Source organism: Drosophila pseudoobscura, chromosome X (assembly GCF_009870125.1).
Source record: "Drosophila pseudoobscura strain MV-25-SWS-2005 chromosome X, UCI_Dpse_MV25, whole genome shotgun sequence".
NCBI classification, from domain to species: domain Eukaryota; kingdom Metazoa; phylum Arthropoda; class Insecta; order Diptera; family Drosophilidae; genus Drosophila; species Drosophila pseudoobscura.
The window spans coordinates 11094438-11114268 of NC_046683.1; the positions used below are offsets into that span (position 1 = coordinate 11094438).

General features: G+C 46.2%; 4 protein-coding genes across 12 annotated transcripts; 1 reads left to right on the forward strand and 3 right to left on the reverse strand.

The window, feature by feature from the left end:
• Positions 1-304: 304 nt before the first annotated feature.
• CCT2 (chaperonin containing TCP1 subunit 2) lies at positions 305-3381 on the forward strand. The gene is made up of 4 exons (XM_001354897.3): positions 305-410; positions 848-1537; positions 1897-2524; positions 2588-3381. Exons 1-4 carry the CDS (start codon positions 408-410, stop codon positions 2872-2874), a joined length of 1608 nt encoding a protein of 535 aa, XP_001354933.2. The 5' UTR covers positions 305-407; the 3' UTR covers positions 2875-3381.
• Positions 3382-3809: 428 nt separating this feature from the next.
• LOC117184541 (cuticle protein 16.5-like) lies at positions 3810-4341 on the reverse strand. The gene has a single exon (XM_033382720.1). The coding sequence runs from the start codon at positions 4212-4214 to the stop codon at positions 3888-3890; it is 327 nt and encodes a 108-aa protein (XP_033238611.1). The 5' UTR covers positions 4215-4341; the 3' UTR covers positions 3810-3887.
• Positions 4342-5297: 956 nt separating this feature from the next.
• On the reverse strand, positions 5298-16811 carry LOC4815147 (probable phosphorylase b kinase regulatory subunit alpha). 9 transcript variants are annotated; one of them, XM_015186314.2, is made up of 13 exons: positions 16463-16811; positions 15792-16398; positions 15059-15726; positions 14661-14984; positions 13006-13153; positions 9804-10133; positions 9484-9741; positions 9153-9317; positions 8573-8632; positions 7065-7525; positions 6723-6990; positions 6060-6657; positions 5298-5971 (listed from the first exon to the last, which is right to left on the reverse strand). In XM_015186314.2, exons 2-13 carry the CDS (start codon positions 16366-16368, stop codon positions 5866-5868), a joined length of 3963 nt encoding a protein of 1320 aa, XP_015041800.2. In that variant the 5' UTR covers positions 16369-16398; positions 16463-16811; the 3' UTR covers positions 5298-5865. The 9 variants fall into 9 exon arrangements, with proteins under 9 accessions (XP_015041800.2, XP_015041801.2, XP_001354932.3 ...); XM_015186315.2 differs by having other exon boundaries at positions 7065-7726; XM_001354896.4 differs by lacking the exon at positions 13006-13153 and adding an exon at positions 14320-14464 and having other exon boundaries at positions 7065-7726.
• An 873-nt stretch (positions 16812-17684) lies between these two features.
• Positions 17685-19736, reverse strand: Bx42 (Puff-specific protein Bx42). Its single transcript, XM_001354895.3, has 3 exons — positions 19357-19736; positions 18719-19279; positions 17685-18659 (listed from the first exon to the last, which is right to left on the reverse strand). Exons 1-3 carry the CDS (start codon positions 19577-19579, stop codon positions 17800-17802), a joined length of 1644 nt encoding a protein of 547 aa, XP_001354931.1. The 5' UTR covers positions 19580-19736; the 3' UTR covers positions 17685-17799.
• Between the last annotated feature and the right edge of the window lie 95 nt (positions 19737-19831).

Consider the following 19831-nt stretch of genomic DNA (forward strand, 5'->3'; position numbering starts at 1 on the left):
TTCGGTATATTTCAAATGTTATCGATAAGTCTACGGTCACACCGATTCCGTTTTGATTGACTTACTTATTTCACTAAAACCTCTTTTTACGCAATATGCAATAAAAGCAAGTATTAAGAATACACCAGTTAAATAGAAAGTTGATTCATCAATGGGCTAAAATTATGTGGGCACGGCTAAATGTTGTACATAGCTAGTAATATTCGTCGGAATATCAAAAACGAGGAATATGTAAAATAGAAATTGAGTTCGCCAGTATATTTACGGTATATTTTTAAAATGAGACGTATGTTTCGGTATATGTTATCGATAAGTCTGCGGTCACACTTATTCCGCCATTTTCCTTTGTTGCGCCGTGTTGGTATTCGTGAATTCTGTGATCAAAACTTATTAATTAAACATAGAAAATGGTAAATTGAAGTCAAACAGATATATTTATTTAATTGTTTACAGTGCAAGTGACAAGTTGAGCGTATAGTTTGTTAGTTTTCATTGATAATTGCATACAATTGGGCATTTTCATTTGCCGGGTGTGTGACGACCATGACTCGAGCTACCCAAGCCATTTTGACAGGCGGCCGCTCCGCACGTGAGCGAGCGCGTTAGCTTCCAGAATGGTCTTAATATTGTGGGAATGACAATGGTTTTCTTTAAAATGTGATGCAATTATTAGAAAATGAGCAAGAGTAGAACTTTCTAGATGCAATCCACGCCGTTTTGTAGATGTTCGAGCGATGAATCACTCGCCGCTCTCTCGCCATTTTAGGGGTTAGGTCGAGGCGATGAGACGGGAGAACGAATTTAGCTGAGACACTCAACAACAAATGTTTACTTTTCCCGTACACAGGAGATGTCTCTAAATCCCGTGCGCGTGCTCAAGAATGAGGCGCAGGAGGAGAAGGCCGAAATGGCTCGTCTCTCCTCGTTCATTGGCGCCATTGCTATCGGCGATCTGGTGAAGAGCACACTGGGGCCCAAGGGTATGGATAAAATCCTGGTGGCCAACGGCCGTAATGCCGGCCAGGTGGAGGTGACCAATGATGGTGCCACCATATTGCGTGCTGTGGGCGTTGACAATCCAGCAGCAAAGATTCTGGTCGACATGTCGCGTGTGCAAGACGAAGAGGTCGGCGATGGCACCACCTCGGTCACTGTACTGGCCTCCGAGCTGTTGCGCGAGGCCGAGAAGCTGGTCGAACAGAAGCTCCACCCACAGATCATTGTCTCCGGCTGGCGCATGGCCACCCAAGTGGCCCTCGATGCCCTGACTGCCGTTGCCCAGGACAACTCTGCCAACGATGAGACGTTCAAGGCAGATCTACTTAACATTGCCCGTACCACACTGTCCTCCAAGATCCTGCACCAGCACAAGGAGTTCTTTGCGAATCTCGCCGTTGATGCTGTCCTCCGTCTGAAGGGCTCTGGCGAGCTCAAGTCCATACAGATAATAAAGAAGTCTGGCGGCACTTTGGGTGATTCGTTCCTGGATGATGGTTTCCTGCTGGACAAGAAGCCAGGTGTACATCAGCCTCAGCGCGTAAGTATAAATGAAACCCCTGTACCTCCACCCAACCATGCTGCTCTCATTCTGCTGCTACTGCTGCTGCACATTTACGCGTCAAAATGACTGTGAGCTATGTGTTTTTGATCTCATATCACAGCCATTTTGACGAGTTTGATGTGCAGTCCCACTCCATCAATGGCAGAGTGGAGCTTTTCCAGTGTTGTACAATCGAAACGAACGCGCGTGACTTTGCAAAGAAACCATAAATGAAAACACAAATTGAATTATTTCAAAAGTGCGAATGGAATGCCGCTGAAAACCGCGTGTAGTAGTGTTTTGATTCCGAGTTGTTGTTTATATTTTAGCATTTTTCCCCCTCTACCTCTCTTTAGATTGAAAATGCCAAAATTCTCATTGCCAATACGCCCATGGACACGGACAAGATCAAGGTGTTCGGCAGCAGCATTAAGGTCGATTCGTTGGCCAAAATCGCCGACCTGGAGATGGCCGAAAAGGAGAAGATGAAGGAGAAAGTCAACAAGATTCTCAAGCACAAATGCAATGTGTTCATAAATCGTCAGCTGATCTACAACTATCCCGAACAGCTCTTCGCCGATGCCAAGGTGATGGCCATCGAACATGCCGATTTTGATGGCATCGAGCGTCTGGCCTATTGCACTGGCGGTGAGATTGCCTCCACCTTTGAGAATCCGTCGCTCGTGAAGCTGGGCGAGTGCGATGTGATCGAACAGATCATGATCGGTGAAGACACACTGTTGCGTTTCAGCGGCGTTAAGCTGGGCGAGGCCTGTACGATTGTCATCCGCGGTGCCACCCAGCAGATTCTGGATGAGGCCGATCGTTCGCTGCACGATGCTCTCTGTGTGCTGGCTGCCACAGTTAAGGAGTCGCGCATCATTTACGGTGGCGGCTGCTCAGAGGCCCTCATGGCTAATGCTGTGTTCAAGAAGGCCGCTCTGACCTCCGGCAAGGAAGCCATTGCCATTGAGGCCTTTGGACGTAAGTGTCCCTAGAACTCTTTCAAAATGATTAGCATAGATATTGATTGCTTTTCTTTTCTAGGAGCTCTGCTGTCGCTGCCCACTGCCATTGCCGATAATGCTGGCTACGATTCCGCTCAGCTGGTCTCTGAGCTCCGCGCGGGTCATGCCCAGGGCAAGAACCAGTTGGGCCTGAACATGGACGAGGGCAAGGTGGCCAATGTACGGGAGTTGGGCATCACCGAGTCGTTTGCCGTCAAGCGACAGGTGCTCATGTCTGCCTCCGAGGCTGCCGAAATGATACTCCGAGTGGACAACATCATCAAGTGTGCGCCACGCCGTCGTGTGCCCGATCGTGGCTACTGCTAGACTACTCTTAAGTATTCTCTTGTTCTAGGATCATATGTTTTTTTTTAAAACACCCCTTTCCCCCACCTTCGTTTAACATTTTTACGTGTTTTTGGTTTATAAAAAACCCAATAATTTCTTACATATAAACACAAGCACGCCACACATACACACCCCCTCTCGCAAAACACTTTTTTCATTTACACGCGTACTGCTCTCGACGAAGTCTCACCCTTTAATTATTGTCAAACAACAAACTAAAAGCGCAGCTTTCAAAAACGGCAGACTCTGGCTGAAACAGAAGGATCGTAGGACAAAGGAGAGCGAACAAATATAAGCATTTCAAAAATGTCTAGACACTACACTACTTACAACAACAAAAACAACACCACAAACTTGTAAATGAATACAATTTTTGTAAACATTTTATGTGCATCGAAGCGAATTCCACACTAAACACAAAAAGGAAGACCGACCACAAAGAATGGAAATAAAACGATAATATTTATATGCTTAACAAAACTAAAAGAAAATTGTGCAGTGTATATTTTTACAGATTTTAAGGCTCGTATAGAGAAGCATAATGCAGACATGTAATATAAGAAGTGCCGGAAATCAGCGACAACAGACGGAAATAGCAGTGGCAACGGTCCTCAGTACTTTGTTCCAAATAAGCGAATGCAGGACCTTGCACCCGGCATAAGGGATTGTCTTCACTGCCTTGTGGAGGATGCGCTCCAGCAACAGCTTGTAGCTTCAAGCCACATCTTGATCTGATCAGCAGATTCATGCCACACGGACAGCTGGTCCACAAGCTGAAACTTGCGCTCAATGCCCGCCACACTGATTGGTCCAAAAGTATGTTATACTCCAAATCCTGTAAGGAGGCAAATCTTGAGGAGTGCCCTACCTAGAGATCCTTGAGAGTTCTACTTTTCTAGGAATGAAATGCCATGTACGCTTCATATTGAATATTTATTAAGTTTTCATAGGGTTTGAATGGATCAAAAGGTATGCAAAAGAAGCGTGCGTGTTTACTTCTTCTTCAGGATTGGGCTAACAATGGCTGGAGCTGCGTAGGCGGTATAGGCAGGAGCAGCTGCGGTATAGGATGTGTAAGCAGGAACAGCAGCTGCAGCATATGTGGTCACAGGAGCCGTATATCGCACACGAGCAGCCGAATATGTGGCAGCATACGATGGAACAGCAGCATACGATGAAACAGCAGCATAAGATGGAACAGCAGCATATGTGGCAGCAGCATACGATGGAACAGCAGCGTATGTGGTGACCGGCGAAGCCAGGAAGCCAGCCTGTGCGCAGGCGATAGAGCAGAGAGCCAGGCAAATGAGGAACTTCATGTTGATATGTTTGGGTTTGTTGGTTTGTCAGTGACTGATGTTGTTTCGCAATTAGCTCGATCGTTTTATAGGCCAGTTCTGTGTTTGGGGGAGGTCCGAAACGGGTTTACGGCTTACGGGCCAGTCCCCCCCCCCCCCCCGCCATAACAAGTGAAATCTAAATTAGAACATAATTGCGTCCGCATTGAATTTCTGCATAGTAACGTTTATTGGACGTGGATTCGGCTGCCTCCTTTGTCGCGTTAAAGACGTTAAAGCGTCAGGTGTCCCATGCCATGTCCAATGAATTAGCTCCAGCGTCGATTTGGCATCTGGCATCCACATTCCTGTTGCTGCAATGGATCAAAATCAATAGACTAAGATTTATATTCAATATTCATTTCACATAAATGGGACTACCGGGCATAATTGGTTTGTAGTCCTGTCTGAGCAGAATCTGCCATATGCCCACAAAATAAAAACCGAGGTGAGATGACCTTGGGCACTTTAATCATTTTTATCTACAGTGCCAAAATACAAACAAAAACGAGCGGTACCGTTGTGAGTTGCGGCAATGGTCGCGGCTCTACTTTTACACCCGGTACTCAGTCACTAGATGAATTGATTTTTTGCCAAAAAAAAACAGGACGGACAGGAAACGATTCCTTCTGGACGTTACACACATCCATTTTCACCAGAAATCGAATATACCCCAATGCTCATTTTGAGAATCTTGTATAACCAGAGGGAAGCATTTCGGACCCCTTAAAGTATATATATCCTTGATTAGCATCAATAGTCGAGTCGATATAGCTGTCTGTGCGTCCATCCCGATAAGCGCCTCGGATCTCAGAGACTATAAAAGCTAGAAAAACCTAATTTCATACTCTTACAAGTGTTTTTTGAAAGCTTAAAATATTTCTCCCATGGGTCTAGTGCATGAAAAGGGAAAGGGACTCCTTGAAATATAAGTTAAAGCTAGTCAAACGATATATGTATGTATGTATTTTCCAGACACTACTATTTCTTCCCATCCTTAGCCTATCTTAGGCCTCGAGTTCCCGACAGGTCTTGGCTCGGCAAGAAGTCCAAACAAACATCACATAAACATTGCAAACACACATTTTTATTGTAAATCTTTCGCGTTCATTCATTACAATCCAAACGTATAAAATGTGGGGGGGGTAGGGGGGTGTTGGAGCATTTTTCAAAATGAAAAGTTTCAACAATTAGAAAAAGTTTCGTCGATTCGCGCGTCCGTACAAACACAGAAATCTGTAGCGGCAGCGGCTTGGGGTGTTGTTTCTATCCATAACGGATAAGATTTTGAATGGGAATACGAGTCATTAGGGTCTAAAAGTTATACAACTCGTTTTAAGCGATTTTTTTCGGAATTTTTGGGTTAAAACAAACACAAAAACGCGCACAAACGAAATTATCTCAAAAAAAAGGGGATGGTTAGAGGTCTTTAAAATATATACAATCGGCCTCTGGACTAAAATTATCGTTGGGTTTAATACACACACAAGACAGGGGGGCGGGGGGGTTAGACAGACACAGAGAAAACGGTAGAGAAAAAGAGAGAGAGAGAGTGAGTGACTGAGAGAGAGGACGTTTCCAAAGTTGCAAAAATTGGCATTAAGTGGGCGGAGATCCCTTCCTCTGCGGATCCTTAGGAGATGGCGCACTCCATTTCGCCGTGCTTGGGCACACAGTCCAGTACGAGAGCCACGGCACGCGACAAGTAGGTCATGGTTCCATAGCTGCCACTGGGAGCACTGCGGAAGGTCAGCACACAACATGAAAAAGAAAGAGAGGAAGAGAGTTAGCTTTGAGGCTGATTATGGGGATCCTGATCGTCGTTACCTGTCGTACAGATGCTGACAAATATAGGCCGCGCCGCCGCACAGTAACATCCCTGAAGCGGCCTGCTGCTGCTCCTTTCCATCCTTGATCTTGGCACAACACAGTGTGGCATCGCCCTGCACCTTGCGCTGATCCTCGAGGAACAACTGATTGGCCTTGTGCACCAGATGCTCCACGTAAATGATGCCCCCCAGTGAGGGCACCATATTGTGCTCGGTGACCAGGGTGAGCACCATTAGGGCTTCGACCACCAGTTGCCGGTACTCGGGCTGTGGTATCTGATTGAGGGCCGTCTCCACTTCGAGAGCAAACTTCAGCTCGCCGGGCGTCATCTCCTGGGTGAGGCTCTGCTGCAGCACCCGTCCCTCGATGGCCAGGCCCTGACACTTCTCCAGCACTGTCCAGACGCGCGAGTAAAAGTCACGCGGCACACGATTAAGGGCGCCGTCGAGGCGACGGCGACGCAGCCACTGGCCCTGCCGATCATCGATGGTGGCAAGCAGGGCATCCTCGCCCTCTGGATCGCCCAGACCGATCTGGCTCTTCTTGCTGACGCGACTGCTCTTGCAGCTGACAATCGACAGATTGCCACGTGCCACTGCAAATGGGAAACACTCGAAAAATGAAGGATCAAATAATGCATAATGGATGGGCCGGACGTACCACTGCTGACAGCAAACTCCTTGCCGCTGAGTATGTGGTAGAGGAGATTCTTCATTTCGAAGGGCGAGAGGTTAAGTAAATGCTCCGATGCCGCCTCACCGTCACAGTTCAAAGTGCGCGACAGCTCTTTGGCCATCACCTGAATGATCAGGCCAACGCGCAGACGCAACATTTCGTGGAACAACTGGGGCTCGGTGCGTATGAACATGGCCAGGTAGACCATCAGCTCCTGGGTGAGCATTGATGTGCTCTCATCGTCTCCATAGGCCTGGCAACAAACAAAACCCACGCCCAACACACATTAATATTGGGGGACAAAGGCATCTGCCCTTGGGCACTCACATCGTGTATCAGTTGACGCAGCTCGCCTTCGGGCAAGGGTGCCGTAATGGTGTGCTCATTGTTCGGCGGCATGCCCACGGTGACCTGCTTCTGGCGCACCAGCAAATCGGTGACGGCCTTGGCCAGATCCTCCACTCGTTTTCCCAACATCCCGGCCGTGTGGCGCACCAGTCCCCAGAGCTTCTGCTGGCAGGCCTTCTCGTAGAGGCCTTTGAGCAGGTCTCGAACGGTCACAACGCGTCCCTCCTCCAGCATTCCTTCAGAGTGAGAAGAATCGTTGTTAGACGGATTCACATTCAGATTCAGGCTGCTGTTGTTGCTGTTGCTGCTGCTGCTGATGTTGTGGCTGTTGCTGCTGCTGCTGCTGTTATTGGCGGTGGCAGCGGTGGCGCCTCCAGGAGTCGAAGTCGTTTTGGGTGTCGAGGTGGCATTGGCCTTATCCGTGGCGGCCTTCGGGGTGGCTGTAATTGAAGCACCAGCATCATCGATGATCACTGTGGGCAGCAGGATAGCAGCTGCCGCTGACTTAGGCTTAGTGTTGACCTCGCGCCCGTCCCCCGATGAAGAAGCAACCGCACCACCACCAGCACCTGTCCCACCACCACCTGCAGCACTAGCAGCCAGTCCGAGCACCACCTCGTCCACGAATGCTTGCTCGAGCTCTTTTAGTTGGTTATTTTTTTTGTTTTTTTTTTTTTGTTTTTTGGATTGGGTTAGTTTCGGGTTGCGTGAGGAAACATTTAGTATGGGAAGAATCGGTTGGATGTTGGTTGGTTTTTGGTTTTTGGGTTTTTGGTTAATGCAACATGCGGCATGGGCCATGGGGCACACAGAGAGAACATGCGTGGAATGTGTGCGTGTCGTGTGTATGTTTATTTGTTTGTTTGTTTCGTGATGTGTGGCGCAGAATATAAAATAAAATGTAAAAGAAATACAAAAATTTACTTTAGCAAGCATTCATCAAAAGATAAACGAATAAAGCCATAACTTAAAGCAGAAAGCGTTGAAAAATTATGCTAATTATTTGGTATATATTAAAAAGCGATTTTTATGAAACAATTGACACACAAATCACACAAAAATATATACAAAGAGAGAGGGAAATGCTTAAACGGAAAGAATAAAGGAGGTTTCTGCCAATCTCTGGGTCACAAGAGGAACGATAGCAAAGGGGATACAAGAATAGTCGAGGAAAAGGCTAAACAGTTAGCAGAAAGAACAAGTTATAGGAATTATCTGGACAAAGGAGGAGGGAATAGCTATAAGAAAGTTAAAGGAATACAAATAGAAGGGGAAAATGCGAGTAGTTAAACAGAAAAGTTAAGGAATCATCTGACATTCTCTGGTTATAAACACAAATCGTAGGAGAGTGGAAGTTGGAAAGGGAGTGGAAAGGACAGTCTGGGCACCCATTTGGATGATCTTACAAACAACGACCATACCATCAACAGTAGCAACGATCTACAACCATCTATGGACATCTATCTGGGATCGAGCGGACAACTTACCTCCAGCTCCGGCAGCGGCAGAGGCATTATCATCCGATTTATTCTTGAATCCCAGGCCAGCTGTTGTAGACCACACAGAAGAGGACGAAGAGTACGAAGAACGGTTGGTACGGAACGATGCACGGGACAAGTACAAGAATGTGGGGGGCACAAGTACCACAGAGAACAATGAGAACAATAGACGCATATATAAGATATAATTGAATGTCAGGTTTAGATGCCACCAATCTCATGAATCAGACTTATACTAAGACAAAAGTGTTCAAAGGCTATCCATGGGTAACGGAACTGGAGATACCCCAACCGAAGGAGCAGATTATGGGGCATGGAAACAGACAGACCGATAAATGTGTGGTGTTGTATGTATTACTGGCTTTGTGTGTGTGTGTGCGTGTCGTGTTTTTGGGCGTGTATGCTTGGCATGTGTGAGCGTTTTGCGTGTGCCTTAAAGTGTATGTGTTCCGTGTCCTATCTGTACAGAACCTCCCTCCGCCCAGCAAAACATAGAGTATGAAAGCTTTAAGCTGATCTAAACCGCATATTACGGCTGTCGTTGGCACTCTCCGGCACCCGCACTCACCCGTATTAAAGTCCAGGCCCTGGGTATCGACCAGGAACTGCAGTATGTCGCCCTGCTCCTCGAGATTCTCCGTCTCGCGCAACATGGCAATCAACTCCTCCACCTCTGTGTCCGCAAAATTGGTTTCCGCCCGATGGCGTTGGATGAGAATTTTTGGCACCGTTACTATTATGCATTATTTACAATATTTTCCAGAACAAAATCCCCAAAGAAATCATATTGCAACAACACAAATGAAAAGAGAACGAAAATATATCAAATTAAGAGACTAAATTCGAGTTAAAAGAAACGAATGGTATGCAGGGGGGAGGGGGACGGGCGGGAAACTAACTCTCGTGCTGGCGAACAAACTCGCTGCGTCTATCGATGGTCGTGCGGTTCGATCCGTGGGGATCCACGGGATAGATATTCTCGCGTATGACCAGCTCGTTGCCCAGATGGAGACTCGGGGTGCTGGGCCCCTCCTCGGGCGTGGTGGCGAACACTGAGACGTGGCTCTGCTTGTTGGGCTGGAGCCAGGGCGGCGGTACCACCGACGACAGCCGTCGTTCGGTGAGGGGTGCGGGTCCCTCCATTCCCAGGTTATCGGCTGCAAAACAAAACAAAACAAAATATATAGCCATGTATATATGTGGAAAAGAAAAGCCTTACAGTCCACATTTATGGAGCGTGTCTTCTTGATGGCTCCCTTGCAGGACATGCGACGGCGTAGAGTTCGTGGCCTTAGCTGTCCGCCGCGTAGGTTCATGGTACTGCGATTGCTGAAGGACCGCAGCAGGTGCTCGTCCAAATACGTCTGCACATCGGAATGCAGACGATCCGGATAACCGTCCTCGGTGCTGCCCAGAAAACTCAAGTCCGTGATGGCCGACGTGTTCAGAAAGTCCTTCAGGCTGCCCAACATCACGCGGGTGCCGTTGATGTAGCCAGACTTGAGTTTCCTCATCGTTTGGATCATGGCCAGCGGTATCTTGTCCTGGTCTGGATCGGTTATTGATACAAAATTTTAGCTAAACTTCTGCTTCAATGTTCTGTTTTCAAAATTTGCGATATGGATGCGGCTCATGTTTTCTTGATTGATTGAACGGAGTGGAATGGAATGGTGTTTTGTGGTTGCTGTTCGTTATTAGGGCGATGTTTCTTATAGCTATGGTTTAGTCACACAATAAATACAACAATAACCGATATAGCATGGATCATATCCTTATCAAAAATTCCAGCACCTTCAGGGGATTTCGGGGATTAGTCGAGTGCGCAAATCAAACCAAGCGAAACGAAAATACTAACTAGGAACATTAGGAACTAGGTACAAGTTTAGCCACAGCCATTGCCGCCACACCAAGGGAGTTACGGGAGGGAATTAGGGGTCTACTTTTGGCTAATAGATACACAGAATATATAGGATTTCGTGAGCATAGGTGGGTGGATGAAGCAAACAAAAAATATACAACAAAAAAACTACGAGACGCGTCACAAGCAAAAGGGGGGGGGGCAACAATTTCAAGATTCTTTTGGTGAAAAATTTGGATTGAAACCATATTTCAAAGGGAACAATTTTTCAAACATTTATGTCTTAAGATTACAGAAATTCCAATCTCAATTTTTAAACAAATGGATAGAAGATAGTGCTTTTAGATCTCAAAAATATATATTATGGTATAAATACCATTATAATTTTAAATTTTTTTTATACCAGGGATCGTAGGGATTAAAATCATACAATCAAAATTAATACAAAAAAAACGAGGGGGAACGTTGTGAGTTGCTGCGGACACCGCAACTCTACGGTTATACCCGATACTAAGTCAGTATGGCTCTCCTCCGGCAGACGCCGCTAATATTAAACGACACGACAAAGAGTGCGTGCGAGAGAGACAGAAAATCAGTCTGAGCGTGACGTAACGCGCTGCGTAGCCACTGCAAATTGATTTGTTTCCTTTCGCTATAAAAATGATCTGATCTGATCCAGATTCAGCAATCTGATAGATATGGTCGCTATCTATGATTCTGCGTTTTTAGTTTTCTCGAATCTGCAATATTGTGGATGCAACAGATTTTCGTCCTTTGTGGGGGCGGAAGGGGGTGTGGCGAAATTTTGAGATAAAGGTTTTATAGTGAGATCTAACAGAAGTGCGGATACCAAATTTGGTTACTCTAGCTTTAATAGTCTCTGAGATTTGTGAATATCCCCAGATTTGCATCCTTTGCGGGGGCGGAAGGGGGTGTGGCGAAATTTTGAAACAAACTCGTCTCGGTCCGATATATTAGGAGTGTGGATACCAAATTTGGTTGCTCTAGCTTTTATAGTCTCTGAGATCTAGGCGCTAATGTTTTACTCTAAGCAAAGCCGCCTATGCTACCTGTGTGTTAGAGAGAGACAGGGCGAGAAAAAATAAAATTGTTTTCTTGATGCTGGCTATAATAGTAATACGATCTAATTCAGATTCTGCAGTCTAAAAGATATGGTCATTCTCTACGATTCTGCGTTTTTGGTTTTCTTGTATCTTTAAAATTGTGGATGCCACAGATTTTCGCCCTTTGTGGGGGCGGAGGTGGGCGGGGCAAAGTTTTGAAATATTTTTGTAGCAGTGACATATCACAGAAGTCTGGATCCAAAACATCGTTGCTCTAGCTCTTATAGTCTTTGAGCATTAGGCGCTGAAGGGGACGGACAGACGGACGGACGGACAGACGGACAGACGGACAGACAGACATGGCTCAATCGACTCGGCTATTGATGCTGATCAAGAATATATATACTTTATGGGGTCGGAAACGATTCCTTCTGGACGTTACACACATCCGCTTTTACCACAAATCTAATATACCCCAATACTCATTTTGAGTATCGGGTATAAAAAGTGTTGTATTGAACGGAGAGGAGTCTATCGAAAAGTGATATATATTACATATTTGTTCCATTTCGTTTGGTAAGTTCTGAAAGGACATATAGCAAATACCTGACATCTGAAAGCATTATCAGCTAGTTGATTGATGGTCTCAGACTTAGGTGTTTTTAAACTCTTTAAAGATCATAAATACATATCACTCTTCGAGTTAGAATATATTCTATTTGTTGTTAAATTTGTAATAAAAGTGAATCCGTTTCTAGGTTATCTCACGACAAAACAGGGCTGCTGACTCTGGCTTGTGATCTCTGGTTAATAGTACATATATATCTATAAAAAGGTCGATCCGAATGCCATTGAATTGCTGTTTAAATTTCCCATAAGCAAAAGGTGAGGGAAATTGCCATTCACGCGTGATCGTAATGGAACTCTGGCACAGATCAGTGGGTGTTTTTTTCATTCTAAATTTAGATGTTCATCAAATCTTTAAAATGGTAGACCTATTATACCCCTGGTTCCACTGGGGGCACTTTTGATGCGAATGTTTAAATTTCCCATAAGCGAACGGTGAAGGAAATAGAACTGTGGCATTTCCATGTCAAGTGCAGGGGATGCATAGATGGGGTGTAAACTAAAATCAATTACAAAGCCACCACAGAACGGGGTTTATAGAGAGCACACATAGGAAAGAGTAGCCATACAAGAATTCATACAAATTTGCATATATTTACATGGGTTACAGGAGAGTTTGGAGGCAGCTTAAAGGGGAGTAGTAGAAAGCTAGAGGAAATGCTAATTGCAGACACAAGCAAAGAGATCATACATAGATCACAGGATCCATTAATACTGGAGTTCAATATCAATTTGTTGTTGGTTTTGTTGTGTGTGTGTGTGTGTGTTTGTGTGTGGGGGTAGGGGGAGTGTTGCTGGAATATATGGGTTTTGTTTTTTGGGATGCAGAATTGGGGTTTTTTTTGTGGTTTTTGGTTTGGAATAGTAATTACCTAGCATATAGTGGGTTGCCATTAGTGTGATTGTCGGCCTGCCCAACATGTGACGCCAATTGTTGGTCAAGAATGCTAAATTTGTGGTAAAATTGCTGGCAAGCAAATCGGGATCGCGTGTTGTATAGTATTCTTCATAGTCGATATGCTGTGTAAGTGTTTTATTGTTGTTGATTGATTGATTGATTGATTGGTTTTGTTTGTTTTCAGCGTTTGTTTTGTTGGTTGGTTGGTTGGTTGGTTGCATTTCGTATAAAATAAACAAGAGAAAGGTATTTTGATTGTGTTTTTTTTTATAGATTTTCTATGGCCAATTTTCAAGGTGGGGATCAAAGAGGATACAACTCAAGAGGGAAGAGGGAAGAGGAAAGATCAATCAGAGCAAATGGAAATGTCAACTAAAAGCTAAGAAAAATCCATAACAAAGATGTAATTATGTATGTACACAAATAATAATAGTATCAAGTGTTTGTTTTTCCAACTTATTTCAGTGATGGGTTCTACCATAACCAAGAACCTAAGTAAAATAATAATTAAAGCTAGTAGAATCGATTGATTATCTATGTCACTTGGTTCAATAAGTCCCTGATTTGTTGCAAAAGTACAACTGATTGCAAATTACGATGTAGTACGAGGGCCAATACGGGGGGGTCTTTATTGGAAATTATATATATGAATGCTACGGCATTATATTTTACTTATTTTTTGAGATCTCTGAATATACATAAATCATAACTGCCGCATACAAGGACTACTTAAGATTCAGTATAAATTTTAACAATAAAAAAGTTTTGTGTATTTTCTGTATTAAATCGCGGGGACCTATTGAACCATACGATACTGGAAAATCGGGGGTACACTTGAACCCCCATTTGACAATCAAGATGCCATTTGATGAGAGCAAACGAAGGCACTTGCTGCGGACATTGGGGCAATCGAATGGAATCATATATCATAAATGGTTCTCTAATAAATAAATAAATTCAAGTGCGTATTTGTGTGTGTGTGTGTGTGTTTGTGTGCATGTGTGTCAATTAATTTATAAACAATACAGAAAGATACCAAACGCAAACCCTTGCAAATAAATTTCAATTTAAAAAAAAAAGGAAAACGTAATAATAAAAACAGATAAAAGAGTAGCAGATAAAATAGATAGTAGGGAGAGTAGAACCATACACAAAGAGAGAGAGAGGGAGTTACATAATAAATGAAACAACAATTAAAGAAACTTAAAATACAGAATAATTTGATGAAGAAGATATAGAAAACAGAAAACAGAAAAAATATTTGTTTTTTTCTGTGTTTGGAACCGACCTAAGTGGATGCGCTTCAGCACTAGGGTGACCAGTGGCCGGCCCAGCAGATCCCAAGCGGACTTGAGAAAATTGATTTCGCCCTTAAGGATGTCGATCATGAGTTCGTTATCGGAGGCTATATAGAATCGCGACAAGTCGGCAAACTGATGCACATCATACGATAATATAATAATGATATAAAGTAAATAGTTTTTCAAATAAAAAATCAAAATCAAAATAAATAATACTTAGAACAGAGCTTACACAGAGCAAACAGAGGAGGAAAGAGAGGTACTGGGTACTGGGAGCTGGATACTGGGAGCAGGGATTCCGTTTAAACGATCAAAGCTGTGGACTCACCTGCGGCGTGAAGGCAAATATACGATCCTTTAGGGAGTAGAGCTTGCTGGTGCTGAGTATGCCCACATCCCGGGACTTGCGGCCACTGAGGCCCAGCTTGCGGTTGCGCCCCAGATACGTGTACAGGTGGCTAAGGACACGGGCCGGCTGCACCTCGATGGGCGCCACCTCGGCTATGGTCTGGACGTGCAGATCATGCTCGGCCAGCTTGTCGCGTATCTCATTGTCCTCGGCAATGATCACCACTTGGACGACCACATCGGGTTTCTTTTGGGCACCCAGGCGACGATTCAATGGATCCAATTCACCCACAGCCAGGAAACCCTTTAGGGAAATATAAATAAAAGAGTTTTTAACTCCATAATGGCTCCAATATATATATGTATGTATGTACTTACCTCTTGCAGTAGGCGGCCCAAAATGAAGAGCGATTGACCCCAAAGGAAGGGGCAACGGCCCACAACTTCGCGTATCTGTGAGCCGGGCTTTTGGTACTCTTGTCCAACCAGATCCTGGCGCACAGCATAGCTTTCGGGCACCAGCAGTGTGCCATCCTCTGAGCGGACCATTATCTTTTCCAAACGATCGGCATACTCCTGCACCGAGCGCTTGTCGTTTTGAAATGCATGGAACAGGATGAGGTAGCAGAAGAAGAGCGGCCATTCGCACTCGATGTTCTCGAACATGCGCAGCTCCCATCGCTCGTAGTAGAGCCTGGAGGGATCCTCTTTCGGTGTGCGATAGCCATCGCGCAGGAAACGCTTGCAACCGTATTTGCCCTGAAGGCGGGACAGAATCGCGTCTTTGGTGTTGTGTATCAGCTGGGCATCGTCCACGGCGAACGCGGGAAAGCCAATCACACAGAGGAGGCCCGAGTCCAGCTCCTTGCTGTTCGATTCACGTGGCAGCATCGACTGCAGGACGGCCTGGCATTTGTGGGCTTCGTCGGCCAGCACATGAATGACGCTGGCCGGTCCGCCGCGTGCGCCAAACAAATCCAACTCGTTCATGGCCTCCAAGGCGGCCTTGGCCATGCCAATGGAGCTGGCATTCAATTCCGGCTCACCTGAAAGATCGAATTTTGAGTAGAACTGAGCACCAAAAGGGAGGGGAAGGAAAGGGAACACCCACCATGATTTGTCTTGTCGCCACGCTCCCAGATGCCATAGTCAGGTATGGAGTAGGCCGACTCAATGTAAAAGACCAGATTCTGTATGAACGAGACTTCGTCCAGGGTGAAGACAATCTGCAGGCCGGAGGCTGTCATTTGGGCCAGGATCAGGAGATATAGGGATACGGCATCGATCTGCAGATGACCCCACTCGTTATCCCCGACCACGGGCAGGCCATTCTTGCTGGAGTACTTGGCATGCAGGGAGTCGCACGGGCTCTGGGTCATCTTGAACTTTTCGACCTTGTCTTTTTGATTCATCATGGCCATGAGCAGGCCGCGCATTAGCTTCACACAGCTTTGCTCCAGCTCATAGCATTTGGCACGATCCTCGTCCTGGTCGGCGATCTTCTTGTAGGCCATCGACAGGCCCCAAACGGCCAGGATGCAGTACACATTGTCGCGAATCCATGCGTGCGAATTGACATTGGAGGCAGGAAACAGGCCGGTCACCGGCTCCTGGTGCGCCAATATCAGACGGTGAACAATCCGCTGATAGTAGTCCAAGCGGACGCCCGAATTGCTACGCGAACGCATCTCGGATATGTGTGTGCTGTTGTCACTAAACTACATGTAAAAAGAGCACGTCAAATGTGTGTTGGGTGCTGCTGCTCTTGACATGATCACTTACATAATTTATAATCGTTTGTTGTGGTCTGTCTGTGGCGCAGGCACGCACGCATGCAATTGTTGTCTCACGGCCGTGAGAGGTGCCTCACACAGAGGCAGAGGATGACCGACCGTCCCGACCACTGCACGCGCTGCTTCCTCAACCTCTAGAACCCGCTAGAAAAGTCGTCAACACTTGCACTCCAGCTCATTCTCGATGAGAAGTCGTATGTGAAGTAACGCGAGATGCCACAATCAATATCAATGTATGTTCTGTCCGTTCTTTGCAAATAAAATGTATTGTAATTAAAAAACCAAACCAAAAGTCAACTCAATGTCATGCAGTGTGACCAGAGCAGATCGTAATGAGTCGTTCATGAGCGAACAAAAAAAAAAAGAACTACTAATCGTTCTTTCATGGTCGAATATCGATTTTGTCATCGGTTTAGTATTCAAATCTAGCTAGGATCCTCTGAACTGATCCGATAGACTAAACAGTTTTCTACAAGATTATCCAATTTTAAGTACTCTTTTATTGTGTTTGATTATAAAATACGGCTAAAAGAAAAACGGTCAACAAATAATATCGCATATCGCTTTTAAAAAATACTACAAATAAACAATACAAATAATGCCTATTCCATAGTTAGGCAGATCGTTGAACGGTGTGTGCCGACTAGAAAATACCAACAGAACTTCTGTTCGGGAAAACGCTAAGTAGCGATAAATAGTAGCTAGAAAATACCAGTAAAAATACCTATCGGAGAAAGTATCAACAAGAACATTTTGAATTCCAGATAATGGAGGTGCCAAAAATGAACACGAATCGGGTAGAGAGCTTCAATTACAGCTTCGAGTTTTATCTGCTCCATCTGCAGCTCGTACTCCATTCCTATTCAGCATCTCTATCTGGAGCTTTGCTAATTTCTGTGAAAGAAACTACAGCCTGTAAGCACAGACCTACCTTATCTTCCCACATCTTCTCGCCTGCTCTTAAAGCAGCAAACCACGTTTTACCTTTAGCTTCTGTCGCTTCAATTGTCAGAGGGGTACTCAACAGATTGTTCCTTGAGCCGCGTCTGGCATTTGGGGGTCACGAAAATTCAATAATTAAAATTTGAATACGTTATCAAGTTTTTGGAGGATACGAAAGGCAATCACCCTTTGCTTAATGTCATAAATGGATCAACAAAAGTTCAATTAAATAGATAGTAGAGATAGTACCCCCGTGCTAAAGTCGAGACTTGTTTTCTTGTCAGTATCGAGTGATTATTATTCAATTTTCACAAAGTGTATGTCGATTATCAATTATGAGGATGATGATCAATGATGATGGTTATTATTAATGCAGCTGTACGTCTAGTCGCGACGACTGCGCTTGCGTTCCGATTGGCTGTTGCGCTCGCTTTTCTCCTCGGCACGTTTGGGCGCCTTCTTGGCCATGTTTAAGAACTGATCGAGACCGAAGGGGTCCTCCTCCTTCTCGAATTCGACGGGCCCGCTGCGCACGGCACCGGCCGTTTCACGTGATGCTCCCGAGAATTGCTTGTCCGGGACAAATCGTTTGGTATTCACAATGGCATCCAAGTCACCGCCGTAATTGTCGCTGTCCGCCTGCTTGCTGGGCCTGTAGATGTGGTTACCCAGGGTGTTGGCGTCGCGCCATGGCTTGTCGTACACGTTGTAGGCCTCATCGTCGCCGTAGCCCGAGTCCATGCCTTTGGTGGTGTTGAAGAGACGCTGATCGAAGAGGGTTTCGCCATTGCCGGCACTCTTGGCGGGCAGGCCCAGGGCTATCTGTTCAGAAATGTCCCTCTCTCGCTCCTTCTGCAGCTTTGAACGCTTCTCGGGCGCTGCACGCTGCAGATTTCTATCACGTTGTCGCTCCCTTTGTCGCTCGGCTCGCAGATCGTTGCGCTCGCGAGCCTCCACCCCATTGGCTCCACCTCCGATGGGATCGCTAGCTGTTTCCGGGTTTCGCAGGCCAGCACGCTCTTCACGCGCCCGCTGGGCCATCATCCGCAGCATGTCCTCCTTCTTCTCTTTCTCCTTTTGGGCCAGCTTCTTCTCCAGCTGTGCGCGTGCCTCCACCGCCTCGCGGGCCTTGCGATCGGCTATGTACAGGGCCTCAGCCATCTTGGCGAACTTCTCATTGATGTGAACCTGCTGCAGGCCCCGACCATCGGCAGCCAAACGCTTGTCCAGCGGAATGGTGTAGCCTAAAGCAGAGTTTCGTTAGTTTTCACTCGGAATAGAGGGTTTGAATATGGATGCTCACCTTTGGCGTTCTTCCAGTTGGATATGCAGGGCGGGATTTTCCATTCCTTCTGCTCCTTGACCGTGACTTTGCGCGACGGCGAATGCAGGACTGGAGCCGGCGGCGACGGCGGACCTCGCGGGATTTTCTTATTGATGCGGAACTTGGGCGGCTCCATCGGATCCAGCTGGGCCTCCACCATCCGGATGACACGCTGCTTGGCCCCCGAATTGAAGGCATCGCCCTGCTGGGACGGTGTATAGCGAATGTATTGGGCTGGTCCCGCCTTCTGGGCATGACGGACGGGCAGTGCTGAGGTTATCTTTTGGTTGGTCAACTTCTCCAGGGCCAGGCGGGTCTCCTCAGTGGTCTCGGCTACGCTCTCCTCATCGGGACGCTGCAGCTCGTCGGCATCCTCGGCCAGCACCTCGGCGGGCAGCAGCTGCGAGATGGAAGAGTAGACGACTTTGTCCTTGCCATGTCCCTGTCGTGCTATCGCATCGTACTTGATTTTTCCTTTGTCATCCAAACGTACAGCCAAAGCATCGGACTTCTTGCCCATAGTCCCTGGGGCACCAAGACCTAAGAAAACGCCACAAAAAAAAAACCAATAAAGAAAAATGCCCTGGAGAAAGCGTGGAGTCAGCGCCAGAACTCACCCAGTGGATATTGTGCTACATGAATTTCGGGGAATGCGCCACCATCGCCAAAGTCAGCCTCTGTGCGGGGCACCCAATCCTTGCGACAGCCATAAGGGGGAGCTGCGATTTTGGCGGAGACCAGGGCTCCGATTTGCGGAGCACCCTTCGCTGCCAGGCGACGCTCGTCCTCGCGGTCCCAAACCGCATTGGTCGGCGTGGGCAGCAGACTCGACAGCGACATTACTTTGATTTCTTTGCGTATTCCTTATTGCTGATATTGAACACCAGCTTTTTGCGTTGCGATTAATTCTTGTGGCACAAAATTAAAGATATTGGGAGAAAAAAAAAACACGCACACACACACTTTCTCACAGCCAGTTGAGTAGAGTTGCCAGCGTACGGGGCATGGATGTATCGATAGTAGTCGCATTTCTTATCGATACTCTGATACCCCCCCATCTGGCAGCACCATGTATAAATGGCTGCAAATTGT

Coding starts and splice junctions, on each gene's coding strand:
- LOC4815147 (XM_015186315.2), bottom strand. CDS start 16,368: ATGCGTTCGCGTAGCAATTCGGGCGTCCGCTTGGACTACTATCAGCGG. Junction 13,154..14,660: donor TATTTGCCTTCACGCCGCAG/GTGAGTCCACAG, acceptor ACACTTACACAG/CATATCGACTATGAAGAATA. Junction 6,991..7,064: donor TGCGTCAACTGATACACGAT/GTGAGTGCCCAA, acceptor GTTTGTTGCCAG/GCCTATGGAGACGATGAGAG.
- LOC117184541 (XM_033382720.1), bottom strand. CDS start 4,214: ATGAAGTTCCTCATTTGCCTGGCTCTCTGCTCTATCGCCTGCGCACAG.
- Bx42 (XM_001354895.3), bottom strand. CDS start 19,579: ATGTCGCTGTCGAGTCTGCTGCCCACGCCGACCAATGCGGTTTGGGAC. Junction 19,280..19,356: donor TGTAGCACAATATCCACTGG/GTGAGTTCTGGC, acceptor GCGTTTTCTTAG/GTCTTGGTGCCCCAGGGACT. Junction 18,660..18,718: donor CAACTGGAAGAACGCCAAAG/GTGAGCATCCAT, acceptor ACTCTGCTTTAG/GCTACACCATTCCGCTGGAC.
- CCT2 (XM_001354897.3), top strand. Junction 1,538..1,896: donor GTGTACATCAGCCTCAGCGC/GTAAGTATAAAT, acceptor ACCTCTCTTTAG/ATTGAAAATGCCAAAATTCT. Junction 2,525..2,587: donor TGCCATTGAGGCCTTTGGAC/GTAAGTGTCCCT, acceptor TTTCTTTTCTAG/GAGCTCTGCTGTCGCTGCCC.